Consider the following 24565-nt stretch of genomic DNA (forward strand, 5'->3'; position numbering starts at 1 on the left):
TCAAAAAAAAATCCCTTTTTCATTGCAGCAAATCTGAAATATAAGAATGCTAAAGTGCTGAATTATCTTAAGAATATAATTATCATGATTACCAACGTGGCTTTACAACTAGTTAAATATACAATATAATTTACACACAATACACAGTCTCAAATAAGTAACTGTTTTGTCAAGGACATGACATAAATTGATTACTACTCGTATCGTGTTGGCTTACACAGCCACGAAAAACGTTGTTGCCCTACCTGACACTGCTTGAATAGTCTGTTAGAGACTTGGAGGTCGATGATGATGATGATCGTGTCTAATATCGATTCCTTTGCTTTAGAAAGAGTGTTTCATAAACAGTCGTGTACCCAAAAATTTTGAAAGTTCCAGCGCGTTACTTTGTCCCAGTCCTTAACAAGTCTCATTTAGAATAGATGAATTTTTCGGATGTCGTCTACGCAAGGATCCAACGGATGCCAGCTATGTTACTATACTCTAGTCGATCTCAATTTTTTTTAATTTATTATAAATGGCTTACTCATGGCCACAAACTACTTGAGGCGAAGACGCTCTTCGTTTTCCATATTCGGGACTAGCTCGCCGACTATTTCAGGAATAGGGTGTTTGGACATGCAGTCGTTCTTTGGCAGTTGGGCACTTTGGGCAGGAGTTGTCTGAGTTTGGATTTAAAAAGTTACGCTTTGAATTTGGAAGTGGTTTTGTGTTCTGTATTTTTGTTGTGTTTTGGACAAAGGTGAGTAAAAAAAGCCTTTTGTAAGCAAATTCAGTAAGTTGGGGAAGCTTCTAATTCTGTTTGGACAAACTCGAAATTTGAGACAAAAAACGTGTAGGTACTTTATAACTTTCTCGTTACAAAACTTCGTTTCGTTTTCTGTAACTTAAGCGAAGACGGCGCGGATAGTCCGACGGTTCCTCTCTCTGCAGCCCTAACCACCGGCAGCTTGGGCCCTGCCCCGCTGCTGGCGGCACCCTAGGTTAGGTTTTTTTAATGTGAATATTTTTGTATTGTTTGGTAAGTGTTTTTAACAACTAGGGAACAAATCAAATTATTTTATTGAATATTTTTTGATTTGTTATTTTTCCAAGTAGTCACACTACTATATATAAATTATAAATTGAAATAGATATCATACACGAAAGAAAAAACGGCAAGGCCCACTGGTGGCCGAGCCGGGAATCGAACCCGGCGGGCGTGTGGTCTAGTGGTAAAGACGTTAGCCGCGTAAGCTGAAGACCCGGGTTCGATTCCCGGCTCGGCCACCAGTGGGCCTTGCCGTTTTTTCTTTCGTGTATGATATCTATTTCAATTTATAAGTGTTTTTAAATTTTACATACATAGAATACAATCACGCCCGTTTCCCAGACGGTTAGGCAGAGATCACGGATTTCCATTTACTACGATCCTGACAAACCACTTTCGCTTCACACATTTTCATAACATTTCTCATACACGCTCGTCGGTTTCAAGTACTTCTGACCTGGCCTTTTTGCAATATTTCCCCAATTTGGTCGAGAAAAGTTCTCCTAGGTCTTCCACTTCCACCTAACCTATCCACTCTTTTTTTAAATTTTATGTTTAGAGAAATAAAATAAATAAAGAGAATAATATCTAATCTTTCCAGTATCTTATTATAAAACATCAAAAACTCAGTTTTTATTGTAAGGAAATTCAAGATCACTTAACATCTGACATTTCATATCTGACTCTGTTATCATTAAAGTAATTTTGTTAATTAAACTTATCTTTAATATGCCATTGCCATTGGACCCTCAATTTGCTTATCGCTCGTAAAATTAAATGTTATTTAGTAGATAATGCCAAAACCTTCGGCGCTTTGAGGTGAACTGAAATTTAATAGCTATGATTATCTTCAGTTTTAATTTTCTACATTCCTAGTCTATAGTTTAATCAAGTACTAGCTTTTGCCCGCGGCTTCACTCGCGTTTAATTCGAAAATTGCGGAATGCTCCATACAAACTTCCACTCCCCCCATTTTAGGGAAATGGGGGGTTAGAAAGAGACAAAAAGTAGCTTCAATTTCCATCCCTTCAACTATCTTCACTTAAAAAATCACGTCTATTCGTGGCAGGATGATATTGTAGTAAAAAATACCCTTTTTGCGAAATCACAAGATAATATTTTACTGTATGATTTAGAAAATGTCCTTCCCTGTGTCCTCAATTTAGGTATTTCAATAACAATCATTCTTCCTTTAAGTTACACGTGTTAATATACACGTGCCAAAGTGAGAGGAAACAGTTAGAACCTTTTCAGGGTGGCTAGCCGAATGGCACAATCGCTCACGAAACGCTCACGAAACGAAGCGCTAGTAGATATCTTGGCGCGACAGAGCCAGCGGCGTATCGCTTTCGTTTGGCGTCGGAGAAATGCCATTCGGCTACGGGGCCAGGTAAAAACTAAAATCTAGGTTTCCTATCCAACTGTTTCCTCCTTCAAAACTTAACGATCCATGACGATTGGCATGTAAAGTTTTTTTGGCAACAACATCACTTTTCAATATTAATGCCCTTCTTTAAACTTTAGTCAATTTGACCGTTTTTGCTGTTCATGTTAAAATAGATGACTTTAGTGATAATACTTATTTCATTATTAGTATTAAAAAAAAAATGGCCATAGTAGTTGCCCTAGCTCACTAAACCATAAAGGAAACAGTCGAGTTCGATTCTACGGCTAATGAACGTATCACTTTGTTACCTCTTAATATACATAAAAACCACGATATGAAACAAAACCGTCACGTTTAACAGTAAAATATTTGATCTAAAAGTGTTTCATCATCATCATCATTCTCTTGCCCTTATCCCAGTCACTTGAAGTCGGCGCAACATGTCTTTCTCTTCCATACATCTCTGTCACTCATCATCTCATCCATAACTGGGCGTAGTTACGCAGAAACGTTCCAATCCAAGTGAAATTGTCATTAAGTTTTAGACCTTGGGGCCGATTTTTGAGTCTCACGCGTTCGGATTCAGAAAATTGTCACTGAAAATAATAGGCAATTCACCGTTTTCAGCCGGTATTTTAGTGACAGTGAGACTCAAAAATCGGCCCCCTTGTATGAAAAACAAAAGTCTATCATTTGAATGAAAATTTCAGATGTGTTGGAACGTTTCTGCGTAACTACGTCCAACTGTAAAAGTGTTACATAATCAGAGCTTTTATACACATGTGTGTACAAGTCTTCTAGTAATAACTCAGCCTCATTATTATAATTATTTATGTTGCCCGAAACTTAATCTTCTAAACCGATTTCGCACTAACAAGTTATAATAAGCTGTAAATGCTGTAATCTGTTTGTAGTTTCCAAATTAATTTGTGGTAAGGAGTGTCAAATTCAGAACTAACCCTTTGTACGCAGTATACGCACACATGACTCGAACCTACTTTGATAAATTATACTCCAAATAGAAGGTATTTTCTTTATACACAGTGTAACATGAGGAAACCGAAAGTTTTCACCAACGCATTTCTGAGGGCAAAATAGAGATGAAATGTTATACGATGTGAAGCAAATTTCGCAAAAAAAAAATTACTAAAAAAATACTTTTTTGCAACAAGTCAATAGGTACTTTTTAACCCCCGACGCAAAAATGTTTGTCTGTCTGACTGTGTGTGTGTCTGTCTGTGCCATCGTAGCTCCTGAACGGATGAACCGATTTAGATTCTTTTTTTGTCTGAAAGCTGAGTTACTCCGGGAGTGTTCTTAGCCATGTTTCTTGAAAATCGGTCTACTATGTCTCGGTCGGGGGTTTTTCAAAATTTTAATTTTGTGGTTAGGTTATTGATATCTATCAACGAGGATAGTTGGATTTTGTCTGATAACGGCATCATCGCCATCGAAGCAGGGTTCTGTTCTGAGAAATAATAAGTGACTGTTATTTTTTAAATTCTTATATGTAACTCTGAAAATAGGCTAAAACCGGAAAAGTTTATATGACATTTCACTCTTCTAATATGATCAGGAATACGCTGTTTAAATTATTCGGTTTCCGCATGTTACACCGTGTGTAAAGTGGATTGGATGTGACAGTGACAAAAATAGCGTGTTTAAAAAAAACTCTTTGGGGACTGACCTTGAACCGATCGAAGTCGTATACTGAGTCAATTTTTTTTTAGTAGCCTAGTGTAGTGTCCCACAGCTGGGCAAAGGCCTCCCCTCGGTTCTTCCACTCAACCCTGTCACGTGCGTAATCCCGCTAGCGTGGATAGAATGCGTCTAAGTCACCCCGCCGAGCCATCTCTTTTTCGGTCTGCCTGAACCCAGGCCTGCAACCTCTACAGTGTTCCATGGCTCCCACTCGGTAACCATTTTGACCCACCGTAGGTGCATGCGGCAGACATGTCCAGCCCAGTTCTAAGTCTAATCGTCATCCTCATCATCCTCCTTGCGTTATCCCGGCATTTGCCACGGCTCATGAGAGCCTGGGGTCCGCTTCGACAATTTATCCCAAGATTTGCCGTAGGCACTAGTTTTACGAAAGCGACTGCCATCTGACCTTCCAACCCGAAGGGCAACTAGGCCTTATTGGAATTAATCCGGTTTCCTCACGATGTTTTCCTTCACCGAAAAGCAACTGGCAAATATCAAATGACATTTCGCACATAAATTCCGAAAAACTCATTTGTGCGAGCCGGGGTTCGAACCCGTGACTTCCTGAACGAAAGTCGCACGTACTTACCGCTAGGCTACCAGCGCTTCCCAGTTCTAAGTCTAATATTGAACATAAATTTAGGATTAAGCATTGTAGAATTTTTGGATTTAAAAAAAGGCAAATTTCTCATTTCCTGGATACAACACGGAATAGATACTAGGGTCGAATCTTAAATCTGACCTTCGCTTCATTTTTAGGGTTCCGTAGTCAACTAGGAACCCTTATAGTTTCGCCATGTCTGTCTGTCCGTCTGTCCGTCTGTCCGTCCGTCCGTCCGTCCGTCCGTCCGTCCGTCCGTCCGTCCGTCCGTCCGTCCGCGGATAATCTCAGTAACCGTCAGCACTAGAAAGCTGAAATTTGGTACCAATATGTATATCAATCACGCCAACAAAGTGCAAAAATAAAAAATGGAAAAAAATGTTTTATTAGGGTACCCCCCTACATATGAAGTGGGGGCTGATATTTTTTTTTATTCCAACCCCAACGTGTGATATATTGTTGGATAGGTATTTAAAAATGAATAAGGGTTTACTAAGATCGTGTTTTGATAATATTAATATTTTCGGAAATAATCGCTCCTAAAGGAAAATAAAGTGCGTCCCCCCCTCTAACTTTTGAACCATAAATTTAAAAAATATGAAAAAATCACAAAAGTAGAACTTTATAAATACTTTCTAGGAAAATTGTTTTGAACTTGATAGGTTCAGTAGTTTTTGAGAAAAATACGGAAAACTACGGAACCCTACACTGAGCGTGGCCCGACACGCCCTTGGCCGGTTTTTTTACAAGTATAAGCCCAGTTTAAATTTAAATTCAATTTAATTATAAAAAGGTCTTCGAAAATGTATGCGGCTTCCAAACAGTATCAGAAAAAGTCTTAGTTTCATAAACGCTCTTATTTTAAACTTCAAACTCAATTACAAAATTAGCCTCAAATTAGTTGCCAACTACATTTACCTTCAAACTAAACAAGTATTTATGCCAAAAGCATAAAGTCGAAATTAACCAATCACGATAATCAAAGAATTTATATCGATATCAGTAATAAGCCTGATCTATAAAACTACTAGTAATTATTACATACACCATCCATGGGAACTAACGTAACGTGTAATTTTCGAAATGACGTAACTACATACTACTTTAAGTATCACTTATGACATTTTAAAAGTAAACCCTGTAATGCATAAGTAATCTTGAGAAAGGCATAATTCATGTACGATCGTTGAAGCAGATACGCTGTTTTCAAAGTAAGAAGGAGAAGTAGAACTACGGGTATAGTAACTAGTAGTTTGTAAGCACTGGAATTTATTCTTTTTTTGTTGGGTAATAAATTATGTTTATGTGTTAGTATGTGTGGCTGGACGTAGTGGCTTAATAATATATTTTGGTTAGATACAGTGTGGTATTGTTGTGTTATAGATCAATAATTTTAATATGGTACTGGTTAATACTAACCTAAGTTTTTAAGTTTTTTTTTTTTATGGATTGATCGGCGATTGACCCTAGTCACACTTTGTGATGTATCAAATAAACTACAATTCTAAGTAGTTTACAAGTTTCTAGCTTTAGTAGTTTCATGTGTTCTGCCTACCCCTTTATGGGAATTATGGGATACAGGCGTGATTGTATGTATTTATGTACAATTCTAAGTAATATTATGTGATGAAAACTTAAAATAGATTTTTTAGTAAGTCTCTAAAACCAACGACATTTTAAAATGTTTAAATAAAAATCTATAATATTGAAGACAAATTTGAAAAAAAAACCACATTTTTTTGATCCAATAACCAACTGTGTCTTATAAGATAAACAGCCAAGTATATGGTTACAAATTTAAAACAGAATTACCTATTTGCAAAAAAAAAAAAAAAATGTTTTATTACGGTTAAAAATACAATTTTACATCTTACGACTGAAAATATAGTAGGTCCTTACATGCTTAGTGGATATTGAGAAGTCGGCGATAGGGAGGTGGAAAAGGGAAGGACATGTTGCGTCGACCCTAAATGACTGGGAAAAGGGCAGGCGAATGATAATATACTTAAAAAAATCCTTCTTCGTGTACTCATATGAGTAAAATATGTTACCTTACCTACAATACATAGTAGCCTACCCTAATTTCACACCTTTTCGCTCATGTTTCTTTCCTCTCTCCCAAGGGCGTCGTATCGGCGACTTAGAACGAGTTAAAACGCTTTATAACCTCATTCCTCTGTCTTGGAAAACCAGCGTAATGAGAACTCTCAGTGGTTAAAAAGTGTACGGAATACGCGACCAGGATTATAATAGATTAAAACTGCCTGTTCGAAAGACATTTATCACTGTAAGTTTGCATAATTTATTTGCTGGTTATAAATAAAAAGGCGAAGACGAATGGCTCGTGTGTTTGTAGGGTTAACATATATACGGTTAGAGTGCAGATAAATTTTACGTTCTTTAAAAATAAGCTTATAAATTGTAGGTAACATATTTGGAATTGCCTAAATTAAAAAAAAAATGAAAATGAAAATTGCTTATTTTTATTGAAAAAAAAAAAAAAAATTCTTGAACACTTTTTTAATGACTAAAACACTATCAATTAAATCATGTAAACACTATTTATAAACATACATCTTTCTCTTCACAAAAAATAAAAAAAATATATCTGGTAGAGAATTACATGTAGCATTAAGTCCGCCTTTTGTAACTGTATATTTTTACACTGCAATAAAGTTTTAATAAATAATCGAACGTGAAAATCTCTTATCCAATACCTGACTTAAGCACAAAAAAGAAGAGTGTAATATTTTTCCAGTTTTTTTTTCGTAAAACGAAATGGAGAAAACTATTCCAAACTTTCGTGCATATTCGTGATTTAATCGGGAACGCGAAGTTTTAAAGTTTTGTGTAGTGTTTGTTTATCGAGTTCGCAAAGAAATATGAATCAAAAGTTCAACTCAGTTTCGCAAAATATTGGTTTGAATTGAAGCCGGACTTTAAAATTTAATGTTAGTTTTTAGTTTACTGACTTTTGCGCAGAACTAAGATATGGGAAATTTTAAGCTAAAATGAAATTGTACGTAGGTAACATTTATCATGTTAGTTTGAGAAAAAGAGTAATTCTTTTCAAGATTAGAATAATGTACTCACTTTACAGTTTAACAAGATTTAGAATGTAAGTCAATATAAATTTTAAAATTAGTACATATTTTACTAGTATCATCTGTTAATATTTAATAGATTTTTTTTTCTATTCACAGAGATATTAATAGGTACTAACGTTTTATTAGAACCCTTCATCCAAAAATAATTTCACAAAAAACAGAGTTTATTCAACTTTTCTCCCCTAACCTGTCAAAATAAATCATATTCTCAAGATCACACTGCATAAATCAATATTCATATCAACACTGTATTCATGTCACTAACCTAACCCTTCTTTTGTTTCAGATAAAAAAAACATCAGAAAACAAGATGGCGGCCAAACACGCGTGTTTAAAAATAGAAACCGACAGGGGAAGTTAGAACTTCCGTTTTAAAATGTGAATTTTAAATTTAGAACACCGGTTTATGTTAACGGACTAGTGACAATATTTGAAATGTGTAAATATAGAGTGAGAGTGAGGGTGACACCTTTATTTCTACTGTTACGGACTCAAAGTGTGGTGTTTTTTAGTTTTTTTCTAGTGTTTAATTTTGGTGTGTGTGGTGGTTATCATGAACAGAAGTTTGCCATGGAGCCGCAGGATCAGGTAATTTTTATACTTCTATTTTAGTTACCTATTTTATAGTTTAACTCGCGTACTATGAACTAGTACTTAGGTATTTACTCATGAGCTGAAAATTGACTGAATGAAACCTAAATTTGAGAGTTAAACCATCCTACTTAGTGTGAATTATTGCATGACAGTGTTCTTACTTATTAGGACAGAGTAACACGACTTACCAAAACAGATTTTTCAAAAACTTAGAAAACAGTATTAGGGAAATCATGACAAATACACAAAATATTCCTCTTACCTGAAATTACTAAGTTAGGTAGGAGGTATATTCTCATTTTGATAACCCCGCCTCTACCAGGGTTAAGTAAACGTCATAATTTCGTAAAAGTCTGATCTTGAAGTATCCTTAAATGTCGGTATCAATTAAACATTTGAACTCCTGATGGCTAGAAACCTACGTAGCCTATAGACGCCTGCAACTTTAGTGATGTAAATTTTATCCCTTGCAAGTATAAATAGTTCGTCACAAGCTAAAATTAAAAACCAACTAAATATCACTGTCACCGTTTATAATCCCGACCGTAATCAGAAGCAATTTTAAAACGAGCCGCAAAGAAAGGCATTACCATATCAAAGATAATCCACGCCATGACAGTATAATTAGGAGCCCGGAACAATGTAGCTTCCCGGCTTAGACGGAAATGGCGAAGCCGGAATGACATGAAAACTAGTGCGGTTTTGTATTCTATTTTTAAAGATACTAAATATATGTATAGTTGGTCGGGATTTCGTGAAAAGAAAAAGTAGAAACTGAAATAGGTTGCATTTAGTCATAATAATATTAGGAAACCAATTAAGACTTCTCTGATATATGTAATATATGTAATGCACAAAGCGCGTTGCTTTTTCTTTTCTTATGCGCACGGCCAAGAAGAGGAATTGAGGAACCCGGCAACCTTCAAATCGAGAGTGAACAGGCATCTTCTGGGCGAGCTCACTCCATCATAGGCCACGTCTTTGCCTTTGGCTAGTCTGTGGCCAAGAGCAAGCCCGTTTATAATAAAAGCCATAATCAATAAACGACTAAGTGAATAACCTCAAAATATAATATTTTCGGTAAAAAATAAAAGTCGACCGCAAACGGCAAAAGACCGACCGGCGATAAAAGGTCAATCAAAACTATTGTTCGATACTTTATTGTTCTAAAACCTGTTCCATAAAAAGCATAAAAATATTTGGCATTAAATTTGATAGAGCCAAATCTAAAAAAGTAGAAGAATTTTAGCGACAATTTCAAAGAATAGAAAGAAAGAAAAGTAGAAACCCTTCAGTACCCCTTTTTATTTAAAACTAGCTTTTGCCCGTGGCTTCGCTCGTGTTAGAAAGAGACAAAAAGTAGCCTATGTCACTCTCCATCCCTTCAACTATCTCCACTAAAAAAAGTCGCTCGTCGCTCCTTTTTGCCGTGAAAGACGGACAAACAAACAGACACACACACTTTCCCATTTATAAGATTAGTATGGATAATTTAAAAAAAAACACCTTAGGGTAGGTAAATAAAAACCAAAAATTGACAAGTAAGGAAGTTTTGTTTTATTTTTATATTCCAGTTGGTTGTACAGAAAAAATAAATTCTAAAAGCTATATTCCTAATAATAAGATGCTATGTATAATTATTGCGTGTAGTCTTTGCCTTATTTCTTTCTAATTATCTTACAGAAAGGTGTATATTCAGAAAAAACTATTATGTTGTGATTCCAAATTTGCTCTCTTTAGTAAACTGGGGGTAGAAGTTTTTATGGAGCAATCAGCAATTTTCGAATTTCACGAGAGCGTACATACATACATACATAAAATCACGCCTGTATCCCATAAAGGGGTAGGCAGAGCACATGAAACTACTAAAGCTTCAGTGCCACTCTTGGCAAATAAGGGGTTGAAAGAAAACGAAACTATGGCATTGCAGTGACAGGTTGCCAGCCTCTCGCCTACGCCACAATTTAACCCATATCCCATAGTCGCCTTCTACGACACCCACGGGAAGTAGGGGGTGGTGAAATTCACGAGAGCGTAGCCGCGGGCAAAAGCTACTTCTATTATAATATAAATTATAATACGACATCAGATCTAATTCTATAAACAAATTAACATCTGATCAAAACTCATTGTAATAATGATAACTAACCCGTTTACCGTCGCATTAAACCCTATTAACCCGTTCCACATAACAAACGGATTTGTGTAATTTGTGTTCCGTAATTTATACACGTACACCTTGTACAGGCAACAACAAAGATGTGAATACAGTGCCAAAAATATGTATGGCTTAATGTCAGGTAGGGGCGGCTCACTCCGCGATTCTATCGCCGCGCTACAAGTACATGCTGGCGGCCGCGAGTTCGCGGCCTACTCAGGGGTGGCGCGCGTTCTCACGGAACGCACGATCGCATTTTCTATTGTTACTTTATGTCGCGAGATTTTTTTAAGGTTCATATGCGACGTCCGCGTGTGGAATGTCTAATGGTGCTTAGTTGAAGTAGACATCATGAATAAAATAAATACCATAGGATATTTTTACACAGGTCTACTATTGATTAAGTCCCACGGGAAAGTTGAATAAGGCTTGTGATGTTGGAGCTTAAACAAAAATATATAAATACTGTATTTATGCCTAGAAAGTACCCAAGATTTGAATATAATAGTATAACATTTGTTCTGAGTATTACTTAGTTTTAATCTATAGGCAACCCTATAGCCGACCGAGGCGCACGTGCGGCTCGTTTCTTTGTTTGCAATTTTGTAGGCATTTAAAAAGGCGGCATTTCGTGAACATCAAAGCAGTGGGCCTTCTATACTTGTACTATTATAATTATATTCTGTGGTACAGGCAATGAAGTTCTGTACACATATTTTTGGCACCTTGTATACACAGCTGTGTTGTTGACTTCACTGTAGGTACTATTATGTTGTAAAGCAAAAAGCCGGATAATATTGTAAATGGACGTGGAGATATACCTTACTGACTTAATGAGGAAGAATTTAGGGGATGCGAAGGCAAAACAGTTACAGTTAAGCTGAATCACTGAATCTGTGTATTATTTCATTTTAATTATTCACTTGAAAGTAAATTCTAATTTGCACATTCTAAGCACAATTTGTGACCTACCTACTTAATGACAAACACAAAAGAAAATGTTTTTTTATAGTTACTGATTGTAAGATAATTAATTATTCCCATAAAATTGATAATGGAGTAAACTGATTTCTAGTTCTTACGTTAAATGTCACTAATTAGTACGTTAAAAATGTGAAAATATTTTTAACGTATAATTATGTTTATATTAGAGATGGGCCGAGGGCCGAATATTCGGTAAATATTTAAAGTCACACACAGGTCGAACGCGATTAATTAACATTATTTTTACCTTTTTTCCCAACGTTTCGGCCAGGTTGCACTGGCCGTGGTCGCGGAAGACTGACGTCCCAGCAAAGTGTCACCGGAGATGTAAACAACACAAAACTACCCGATATTAATTTATATAAATGTTCGGGGTAGACAAATAAATATAATCTACCCGCTTTTAGTTATTGTTTATTTCCCACCGCACGACACACAGCACTCACAACATCCGCGCACTGGTCCGAAGATAGATCTTTTGGTTTGAACATTTGAATCACTGGTCCCCATGTTGGCGATAATCTATACCCGTCTTCCCTGTTAAAGTTTTTAGGATATTTTTTAATTTCGATCGCCTCCCTCACAATCCGGGGATAATAGTGTCGCTCGGTGGAAAGAACTTTGGGTTTGTGTAGCTCAATCCAGTGATTCGTTTCCGCAGTAAGCAAGTGCTCGGCGATTGCAGATGTGTATATGGCGATTTTTAACTGCCGCTATGTGTTCCTTCACCCTCTCTTGAACGCTGCGCTTTGTTTGGCCAATATACGCACTTCCACAACTGCAATCTATCTTGTAGACACCCGGACTTTGGTACGGAATGACATCCTTAGGATTGCGTAAGAGACTCGCTACTTTAGATAACGGTGTGTATACAGTCTTAATGGAGACTTTTCTTAGTACTGATCCAACTTTATCCGTTATCCCTTTCACATACGGCAAAAAGGCTGGTTGCCTGTCAACCTGCGGATGTCTCTCCCCCTTCTTAGTCTTGCGCGGGATTGTCTGCAAATACCCATTTTTCTTCAGCACCTTCTGAACATGGGCTAACTCCTCGTCTAAGTGTTCAGAGTCACATAAGTCTCGAGCCCTGTTAACCAGGGATGTGACCACCGATTGCAGATGTCTCGGATGATGATGGGAAGAAGCTTGCAGGTACCTGTCAGTGTGGGTGGGCTTTCTGTATACGGAGTGTGCCAGGGTTCCATCTGGTTTAGCTTTCAACTTTACATCCAGGAAAGGTAGGGATCTGTCGCTCTCCATCTCGAAGGTAAACTTTACCTTTGGATGGATGGAGTTTAAATGGTCAACGAACCGTTCCACTGTATCGGAGCTGCCCCTCAAAATGCAGAACACGTCATCTACGTATCTCTTCCACAGTGTAATCAGCCTTTTTGCCGTATGTGAAAGGGATAACGGATAAAGTTGGATCAGTACTAAGAAAAGTCTCCATTAAGACTGTATACACACCGTTATCTAAAGTAGCGAGTCTCTTACGCAGTCCTAAGGATGTCATTCCGTACCAAAGTCCGGGTGTCTACAAGATAGATTGCAGTTGTGGAAGTGCGTATATTGGCCAAACAAAGCGCAGCGTTCAAGAGAGGGTGAAGGAACACATAGCGGCAGTTAAAAATCGCCATATACACAAATCTGCAATCGCCGAGCACTTGCTTACTGCGGAAACGAATCACTGGATTGAGCTACACAAACCCAAAGTTCTTTCCACCGAGCGACACTATTATCCCCGGATTGTGAGGGAGGCGATCGAAATTAAAAAATATCCTAAAAACTTGAACAGGGAAGACGGGTATAGATTATCGCCAACATGGGGACCAGTGATTCAAATGTTCAAACCAAAAGATCTATCTTCGGACCAGTGCGCGGATGTTGTGAGTGCTGTGTGTCGTGCGGTGGGAAATAAACAATAACTAAAAGCGGGTAGATTATATTTATTTGTCTACCCCGAACATTTATATAAATTAATATCGGGTAGTTTTGTGTTGTTTACATCTCCGGTGACACTTTGCTGGGACGTCAGTCTTCCGCGACCACGGCCAGTGCAACCTGGCCGAAACGTTGGGAAAAAAGGTAAAAATAATGTTAATTAATCGCGTTCGACCTGTGTGTGACTTTAAATATGTGTACAAAGCGCGAGAACTTAAAGTGTTATATTCGGTAAATATTCGGTATTCGGCATATTCGGCAAGTTTTTCAATGTTCGTATTCGGCCGAATAATTCGGTTGCATTGCCGAATATTTACCGAATAAACAAAGTAAATAACTAATGAAGATCTTACGTATTCCATTGCATAATAAGCCTCTATTTTAATAGCTTTCTAAGGAACTACTAAAAACATATAATTACCTATGCGTCAAAATATTATGTAGGTACAATTGTTTTGTAAAAAAGTTAAAAAAACCGTAGTTTAAGAGTTAAGAAGAGTTCAGAGTTGTTTTAACTAAGTTTTAGTTATCCATTAAATCATAAGAACATAGTTGTAGTAACATATGTAACCATTATCAATCATTTAATAGTTTTAATGAACATCCGCTTTAAAAATATGTTGTAACCGAATATTCGGCCGAATGTTCAGTTCGGTAAGAGCTGAACCGAATGTTCGGCCGAATATTCATATTCGGCAAAGTCCATATTCTGCCCATCTCTAGTTTATATCTTTTACAGATAATATTAATATTTGACATTTTGGGTCCAGGTTTGGGAGAATAAATAATCATATTGAGTACTAGCTTCTGCTAGTAACTTCCAAAGTTACAATTAATTTTTCATCACACGCGCACTTTAAATGTGCTATTGCACGCAGGCGGAGCGTGAGTTATAGAAAAATCGTTCTCCCAAGGGAATAATGAAATTTCTTGTACCGTACTTAACTTTTTTACATCTATTTACATATTTTTTACATTGCGAGTGTGATGAAAAACATTGTGTGTAACTCGGGGAGTATGAATATTACTAACTCGAGTCTTTAAATCGCTCCGTCGCACATAGGGGTATATGAGCCATCTACGCGGCCAAAATTATTTTAGTGCAGAAAATGCTTTTAAATGGTTTATATAATTAAAACAAAGTAAAATATTGGAAAAATATATATATTTACTTATCAGTTATTATATATACAAGGTAAAAACACTTATCTTAAAATGTAAAAACTAATAAAAGTTACAGTTAATGAAATAACAAATAAAATCTAATCTTAAATCAAAATACTAAATATTTACATAATAATCAATTATAAATACACATATAAAACTTACTATTCTACTTGGTTCGGTGTCGCAGCGCAGACACTAACATATTGATAGTTTCAGGCAAGAAACTGTCTGTATTACTTTTTTTTATGCTTCTCATGGAACTCAATAGAGGGTCTGAACTGAGAAGCAATCTATTTAAAATATCCCTGTTACAGGATTCCCTCGAGAATTTACGGGCGTAATCACGACGATATGTTCTGAAGTGCTTATTTCGGGCCTCTGCAGCCTCTTCCGACAGCTGCCCTATAGGCAACAACGCATTTTTTATTACCACAGATCCATGCACGAGGATTTTGTGCATAGTTGGTGTCATGGGATGCCATCCATACAACTTCACATACAAGAGAGCAGTATCCATTGCGTCCTTATCGTATTTCTCAGTGTCAATTGAATACCCGCTCGAAATCGCTTCCAATATGACTTTAAGCCGGTATATTAAATCCGATTCCTGTTATCTCAGAAGCTAATTTTGTGTCTTCGAAAAATCTTCTGCTAGTATTGCCGTCATTTGTGTTTCCAAAGTTTGCTTTTGGCATGTCCACAAATAAACCGGTTTTTTCTCGAAACTCTTTCTGAATTCTGAGCTTTGCTTCGTTTTCCAAATTCTTTTCAGCTTCTGTTTTTCTCTTCCTATATTTCTTCACGTCCAATTTGTATGATAAATGTAAAATACTTTCAAATATGCGTATTCTGGCATGAAGCACTGAAAGTCCAAACTCTATAGCTTCGAAACTTATTTCTTTATTTCTGTCCAGCTTGTTAAAGTCACTGGAATTGGCACCACAAATGTAGCATTTACTTGTAGACTTTGTCCCAGTAGCAGCATTGCACACTTTACCATCAACCATTGTCATTATAAACACATGGCTTATCGCAAATTTGTTATCTCCTAATAACACTTCTGTTGCAATAAGCTGATTAGCTGCCATTTTCACGTGGTCTATTTCTTCTTCCGTTATGTCCGTACTTTCTTTCACAAATCTAAGTCTAATAAGTCTGCAAAACCGGGGAGAAGATGGCTTCGGGTTTTGCCAGACAATTTTCTGCTCATCTTGTCCGCAGACTAATCCCAAAGGGACAAAACAGCTTTGAAAAATGTTAGCGTCCGAGTCTGTGTCATTTTCAATTTTTTGTTTATATCGGGACTGCTGAGATCCGTCGCATCCCCATTTACAAATTAATATCAGGCTCTTCCTTTCTTCATCCGTTAACGTTAGCAAAATATCTTCTAGATATGTTGATAGACGCCTGACAGTCAGGTCAACCAAAGCTTGTAAGTTGTTTTCAGCAGTGGTGCTTGTCACTTTGCAATCCTCAGGGGCCGGGTAACATTCCTGTTTTGCCTTCTGCAAAAGGCTGTAACACGGGAAGAACTTCTTATTGGTACTTCTAATGACTTCGTATTGCCGGCGAGTTAAATCCGCGTCCACAAACATTGCCAATGCTTGAAACGGTGTAAGGCTATCGGTGTCAGCTGCTGTCTTCTTCGATTCATCATATGCTTTTTTGTACTTAGTGGCTCTTGTGGGAGAACTAAGCATGTCCTTTAACACATCCGATACATCCCGTTTCCCAGTTTTACGTAACTCGGTTTGTGCAGCATTAACAATTACTTCTCTATCAACATTACATCTCACTTCCTCCGTCTTCCTTCTTTTAGATCTTTCACTAGATTCGTTAAATAATTTGCAAGGTCGACCACGTCGATTTTCTGTAGCCACTACTGGAAGTTGAAAGGTCCCTTGAAGCCACGAATCATTGTATTTTCGAAATACGTCTTCTTTTTTATGAGCTTTAACCCATTTTTGTTTGAAGTCTGACTTGAAATTGGCAAATCTTTGCTTGATAGACGAAATTTGGTCCTCGTGGTATTTAACACGTGATAAAATTTCTTCTTTCAAAAAATTTAATTTTTCTTCCATGGTAGGGAGATTGAAGCTGCAGATGCGATCAAATAAATACTTGCGAGTCACAAGATTTACTCCTGATGAGTTTGGTGAACCTAAAACAAACAAAAAGCCTTTAAAAATGGATTTTACCTAAATCCTCAATTTCGTACATTTTCTTGTACTAACTTCAAACGCCTAGATATCGCTTATCGGCGATTTTCGACGGCTGAATTTTAAAAATTTATCTTTTAAAAGACTTTAACTTAAAATTACAACAGGATTCGATACCCTATCGGATCATATAGTAACACTAAACCCTTTGTGTAATAAATATATTACGAAAAAAAAACATGCAAAACGACTAACTTTCTAAACCCATATACCAAATGAATTTAATATATATATGATAATTATTTATTTTGAAACAATAGATAGTTACCTGTATTATCAGGATCCATTACTTTTTTTTCAAAGGCTTCACTCAAAAACACAAGTAAGCACTGGTCAAGATAACGTTTGCACAAGATGCCGAGAACAGACACGTACACCTGATGGGACGATCGAATTCCGACTGCCCATACATTGACGGCGTCTTATTAATTAACGTAGGAGGGGATGAATAATATTCATGGTATTATATTCATAGGTGATTAGTATGATCTAGGTAGCCGTGTTTTTACCTGGCGTACACTTTGTAAAATTGACTTTTGGCCGCGTAGATGGCTCATATACCCGTATGTGCGTCGCGATTTAACTTACTCTCGTTATTAATATTCAACTTCCTCTTCTTGTTGCACAATGTACTACTAGAAACTAGTAAGGATAAGAAACATTAAGAGTTAGTTGACATGCATTAACGTGAACTAGCCCGTTTTACCCTAACTTACCCCTGTTACATAGACGTTATAAACATTACCACGTGTAAAATTTATGAGGACGCCTGTTTCTAAAATATTATGTTACTCGCACATAATTAAGGTTTTAATTAGACAAGAAATAAAATATTATGTGTCTTGTTTTGTAAAGTATAATCTTATTAAAATTTTCATAATAACGTATACTGAAAGCAAATGTTTTTAATACTGCCTCTTTAACAAAATAAATTAGTAACCCTGATAGCTAGCGGGGTTGTGGACTGTATATCTAATGTAAATGATGAGGACACGTATTAAAAACACTTATTTTAAATAAGTAATTTAAATTGATATTGGTAAACAAACAGATAGTTCCGTGACAATAGGCAGACTGAATACTAATCAAATCATATTTCAAAACATGAGAACAGGGGGGTTACAATGACGTACTAAAGACGTTCGGTTTAGGTTGAGAGAAAGGGACACAGCTATAGCAGTTACATAGCTCCGTCCCTCTCTCTCTCAACCTAAACTGAACGGCTTTAGCACGTCATGGTAACCCCCCAGTTTTCGAAAGTGACATAATTTTAAACTACTTACTATAAGGAGGTCGCGCACCAGCCAGTCGCCAACAAACTCTTCCTTCAAAATAAAAGGTCCGAGGTTTTAGATTCTAAGTAAAGGCATTTGCGTGTATGATAATCATTACAATTCATAATCATCAACCTCTTGCCTTTATCCCAGTCACATACATCTCTGTCACCTGTCACCTCATCATTAATAAATACGATTATTCAAGACAATTGGATACTGAATAGCTACCCTTAAATTTATTTACTAACATATTTGTACATATTTAGTACATTATTGAATCTAGTTTCCCAGAATAGTGTCGAAGTTAAATTTTTTCTGTCATTTCTTCTTGAGCTTTTTCAATCTGTGTAAGAATGTCCTATAATATTTATTTATTTATTTATATTTATATTTATTCAAATAAGTTTATATTCAAACGTTGCATGTTACATCGTCGTTCTGCATTTGCAACACAAACAACATTGAACTTATTATAGTACTATGTATGTAAATCCTTTTAGGTAATATTATTTGTTCTAATTAACATTTCCTTCCACAGACGGCAGTCGTCGGCTCAAGAGTGACACTTCCTTGTAGAGTGGAGAGGAAGTCCGGCCAGCTTCAATGGACGAAGGACGACTTCGGCCTAGGACTCCATCGTGACTTGAGCGGTTACGATCGGTATAAGATGATCGGGAGCGATGAAGAAGGTAAGTTTGTTAAACCGAATGGTATTTTTGAATTCTTAATGTCTATAAACTCTGTGATGGTACCAGGTTGTTAGACGGAAAGGTATTTTATTGAAAGTAACCGTAAAATGTCCGTAAATTGTAATGAACTGTGGTGTCAAACAAAAGGAGTGATGATGGAGGCGCGTTAGTTATACCGAATGGTATTTTTGAATTCTTAATGTCCATTAACTGTTATGGTACCAGTTGTTACAAGGAAAGGTATTTTGTTGAAAATAACCGTAAAATGTCCGTAAATTGTAATGAACTGTGGTGTCAAACAAAAGGAGTGATGATGGAGGTGCGTTAGTTATACCGAATGGTATTTTTGAATTCTTAATGTCCATTAACTGTTATGGTACCAGTTGTTACACGGAAAGGTATTTTGTTGAAAATAACCGTAAAATGTCCGTAAATTCTAATGAACTGTGGTGTCAAACAAAAGGAGTGATGATGGAGGTGCGTTAGTTATACCGAGTAGTATTATGTTGAATTCGTAATGTGCGTAAAATCAGAGATTATGGATTTAGTAGATATGTCCACCCCATACAAAAAAATGCGACCGCCTAAAAGCACGGCAAATGTAGATGGCGTTACTACAAATTTCTTGTTGCCTTGAGATCACTGTTAGATGGCGTTAAGTGTCACTTTTGAGACATAAATCTTTAAAAGAATATAATGAATTTTAGGACTCGTAACGCCATGCATGTACTAGATTGAAAGTTAGTTAATATTTCGCCACCCTTTCTATCGCTTAAATAGCTCAGTTATATTAGCGTAAGACGATGGACGCGACCCTGACGTCGTGGGTTCGATCCTCGGTAGTGAAAATCTTTTTTTTTTCTTTTTTTTTAATATTTTATACCCTTTTCAACCACCTCCTTTTAAATAGTGATTTTTTTTAAATATTAGATTCACAACCCATTTCATTGAAATTTTGTTAGACACATGTAATGCAATAAGTTTAAAAATTGTCTTTCAGTATTAGTATTGATGGAAGGTAACCTAAGGTTCAACATCGTACCCATCGTACCTACTAACAGCAATACTCTGTCTTAACTAACCATAGACGTTATGCTCTTGTAATAAGGATTACAAATGTACAGTGACAGTTGTCCAGTTGCATGTACCACATTGAAAGTTAGTCTAGATATATTAATATCGACAATTACAAACCGTCAGCAGATGTTGCTTTATAATATAATTAATAAATAAAGATTTTTTTTGAGTGTAGGTGGATATTGTCGATTTTGGTTTCGCTCAAGAACCTTTGCGAATACGTTACAGACTAAGGTGTAAATTATCTACGCATTTTGTTATGAAAAACGATACAATATACGGCCTAAACAAAACGCGGAATATAAATACATAACAAAAATTGCCTTGTGTTGCTTAATTCCGTGATTCAATATATGTATGTATTTACAAAAGCTTTGCCGCCATCCACGTCTTACTCAGCTTTAACATAAGACTGAAAATCACTTAAACTTAGTCTTTAGAGTCAAAATCTTTTTACTATTTTTACAATGAATGAATGACAAGTCTAGCTAGGAGGTTTTCCACGAACACCAGAGTTTGCGCTATGTGGCTATATATATCACTCTATATGCCTGGATAGGAGTGAAAGAGAAAGATGTCCGCAATGTGTTAACCCAGGTGACAGCAGTATTTTACCAGTATCGAAACGCAGTAGGTTGGCCATGACAGCCAGTGACAGTACTAGTACTGAGGCTAGTACTGTCACTGGCTGTCATGGCCAACCTACTGCGTTTCGATACTGGTAAAATATCGAAGTATCATTCATTATGTTCTTTTTGTATCTAGGTTATTAATTATATACGAATATCAAAATATCAAAATGATGATAATTGATGAATATCAAGATGATTTTTAGTTTAAAGCAAGAAGATAAAAATATTTTCAGAAATATGTACCTACTCTTTTTATATAACAAAACGCATCCATCAGTCAAGCGCCGTATAGCCATCATCTTCTATTTCTGAATTGATTTTTAATAATAATTTACTAAGGTCTAAATCAGTTTACGACCAAACTAGAGTTATGCGACGTTGCAGTCAGCAGTCTGGCAACGTTGCATTTTGAAGTAACAAAACATTTAATATTCATTCAATTTGTCGTGAAAAGTCTTCATGACTTACTACTCATATTATACCTATAAGTTACCTAATTTCGTCACTCTGATTAAATAGAAGTTTGGTGTGGCGGTCAAAGATACTGCTTTTTAGCTGCGATAACTTGAGCAGCAGACGAGGTTCGAATCTCACCGGGAGACCTTGCTTTTTTGTGAATCTTTTTTTATTTTTTTATTTAATACTTTGTGTTTGATTTATTTTTATTCATTATATTTGATGGGAAAATAAGTACTAATATCTCATATCTCAGGTTTGACATGTTTTTACACCCCGAACTACCAATATTCCATGTTTTATCAATCTGGACCAACACTTAGTATGGTAATGAAAAAACTTTTCAAAGAATTTGGTGAATAAAATTGGCCTATTAATATAATTATTGTTTTATTCCCCAATAATATACAATATCTATCATTTTGACAACTTTAGTCTCATTCTGATCATAGTGCCGTCTGACTCTGTCGTGCTGAAATTATGTAGTTATATTGTTTGTGGTAAAACATTTTTATACTACTAAAAATGAAATAATCAGAAAGTAATACTTCCGTCTTAGTGCGTTATCACATTATCCGATCCGGTATCAGATGTAGGACCGATATCGATATCCAATATATTTAAGCCGCTATCTTTGATTTTTGCCTTTAAAATTCTTCCTTCATCCGATATCGCGGATAGGATAATGTGAAAACGCACTTAGAGTTGTAATATTTTACCTTGCATATTTTGGTTTTACTGGAATGTACGTTCAAGATAATTCAGAATTATCGTTAAAACTTATGCAAAAAAAATCAAAAACCATAAAATTAAAATAAAACACAAAAAAACTGTTATCTTCACTTTGTGTCTCTCCGCCGGGATTCGAACCCGTGATCTCTGGATTGAAAACCAAACCAACTTCAACCGTGACCATAACGTGTCTTGACAATTGGCCCGAAATTCCCCATCATCTAGCTTTCACTATTGTGTCAGGCGTTTCGATGTTCCTGCTGAAAAGTAAATACTTAAGTTATTAAGTTGCACCTGTCAAATGATTGAAGAGAAAAACGTGAGACGGATGTATGGGATGACAAGTCTGTACTGTATTGGCAAGGTGCAGGGTGCAAAGCGGGTGGAGGCCTGGAGGGGGTAACTAAAAGGATGACAGCGCTCACCAGCGCTCACTATGGCCAAAATTGACATTCCTGTCACTGACTTACGTTGTCAAATCCATATTGCAGTAAACATTTTCGAGATAAATTTAATATGGGCCTAGTAAAATTTGTTATGGTGAATTGTAATAACACCAAGAAAAATAGCGACTAAATTCTAGCTATTTCCAAGACTGTGGTGGAAACGAAACCACCGTTTAAGTGGATAATTGCCGTAAGAAGAAAAGTGTCATCTAACCTCTGATTATTTAAAGTACATAATCATTTGATACAAGTATTGAATTTACGGTGAATTTATAATGCAAACTTTATTGGAGGTAGAAAAGCCGATGTGGAAGCCAATCCCAGTTACGAGTATGTTCCAAAATCATTTGAGTTGTTCCCTCATGTCTGCTCCTGTGTACACATCGAAACGGATTGACAAAAATGCGTAAACATCGAAGTTTCAATGGGATGAAGGAGCACGAAAACAAGAAAAGCAGAAGCAGGCCATCCACTAAAGGCTTATCACATTTTAAATAAATTTCCTGAGAACTTATTTCATCGCATTGATGACTATATATTTGTTGTGATATGGTAAACCTCTAATATTTTCAAGTAAATGAAACAAGTTTTTGTAATGTATATTATAATTAAAAGTTATTATAGCTAGTTTCTTTTTATTTTACTATAAACCCTGTACCCTGTCCCTGAATGATATATTGTAGTACCTACGGTTAGCCTATGAAAATGACATATCAACAATTTCAAAAACCAATGATTTATTTATACTTTATTGCACATAAGTTCAAATGGTGGAATAATGTCTTCAATCTCTAGAAAATTCCCAGCTAGAACCAATTTCTTGCCTTTATTCATTGACCGATATCGCATATATTATGTTTAAGTCGCCATCTTTGATTTTCGCCTTTGAAATCCTTCCTACATCCGATATCGCGGATCGGGTATAATGTGAAAACGCACTTAAGGTTGTAATATTTTGCCTATTCTGGAATATACGTTCAAAATAATTAAGAATTATCGTGAAAACTTACGCAAAAAAAATCTAAACAAATAAAAAACCATAAAATAATAATAAAACCCAAAAAACTGGATATCTTTACGTGTGTCTCCACCGAGGCTTGAACCAGTGACCTCTGGATTGAAAAGCGAACGAACTTCTGATGAGACCATAACGTGCCATGACAATTTGCCCGAAATTCGGTATCATCTAGCTTTCGCTACGTGTCAGGCATTTCGATGTTCCTGCATAAAAATAAATAGTTAGTCAGTTCCACCTGTCAAATTATTGAAGAGAAAAACCTGAGACGGATGTATCGGATGACAAGGCTTGCAAATTTATTAAATATAGATATGTGCCAAATGGGACTATGAGCGACATCTATCCATTTCCGCCGCAAACAATAGTTTCGTTTTGACAGTCGCATTTTGTGGTACGGGGTGGCATAGTCTGTATATATGTAGTTTGTGGTAAAATGCAGCGAAAATGTGGTGTCCAAAAGGGAGTGTTGAAGAAGATGCAGTTGTTAGACCGAATGGTATTTTGTTGAATTCATAGTGTCCGTAAATTGTAATGAAATGTGGTGTCAAACAAAAGGAGTGATGAAGGTGTGATTGTTGACCGAATAGTATTTTGTTGAATTCGTAATGTCCTTAAAATGTAATAAAAGATGTGTTTTTCCGAAGAAGGTGCGTTAGTTAGACCGAATTGTATTTTGTTGAATTCTTAATGTCCGTACAAGTGTAGTGAAAATGTGGTGTCCAAAAGGCAGTGATGAAGGTGTTTTTGTTAGACCGAATGGTATTTTGATGAATTCGTAAAGTCCGTAAACTGTAATGAAATGTGGTGTGCGGTTGAACAGGATTGTGTTTACACTGCATTACATGTCACTTTACACTTACAATAATATTCATTTATGAAATTAAGTAACAACTAAAATTGATTTTTCATGTACGTCACTTTTCTTATGTCTATCATAATTATATATTTTTACTTTTTCAATTCAAATCATTCCAAAGGCTTTCTCTTGACATTTATTTATCAGTTACTTTATTTATAAGTATTGTAAATACACTAAAAAAAAAACACATGAAACCCAAATAAAAAGATAAGGAAATCAAATGTTTCGTGCCAAAAACGTGAAAATGAATGAAAGCGTCTGGTTCACAAATGGAAAATTAATGAGGCTGAATTTTCTCGGAATTCTTTCCTTCTATTCAAAATGATAATATTATTTTATGATTTGTTTTGGATTTGAGGAACCACACCCATCATTGGCTATAGCATCTTAACAAGTTATAATTATAGTTTTCTGCGAATAAGAGGTTTTCGCGTTAGCTGCAAAATTAATATTTATTATAAACACAATAAATATTATTATTTATTAT

At 36.0% G+C, this 24565-nt stretch overlaps 1 protein-coding gene across 1 annotated transcript in view; it reads left to right on the top strand.

Moving 5' to 3' along the window:
• The window catches only part of LOC125236980 (irregular chiasm C-roughest protein-like), a 168406-nt gene that overhangs the window by 66242 nt on the left and 77599 nt on the right, over positions 1 to 24565 (top strand). The window contains exons 3-4 of the mRNA XM_048143895.1: positions 8116 to 8417; positions 18708 to 18858. Coding sequence (XP_047999852.1) covers positions 8265 to 8417; positions 18708 to 18858 — 304 coding nt within the window. The 5' untranslated portion in view covers positions 8116 to 8264. The remainder of the gene's footprint in view (positions 1 to 8115; positions 8418 to 18707; positions 18859 to 24565) is intronic.

The sequence above is a fragment of the Leguminivora glycinivorella genome, chromosome 20 (genome assembly GCF_023078275.1).
Source record: "Leguminivora glycinivorella isolate SPB_JAAS2020 chromosome 20, LegGlyc_1.1, whole genome shotgun sequence".
Taxonomy (NCBI): Eukaryota; Metazoa; Arthropoda; class Insecta; order Lepidoptera; family Tortricidae; genus Leguminivora; species Leguminivora glycinivorella.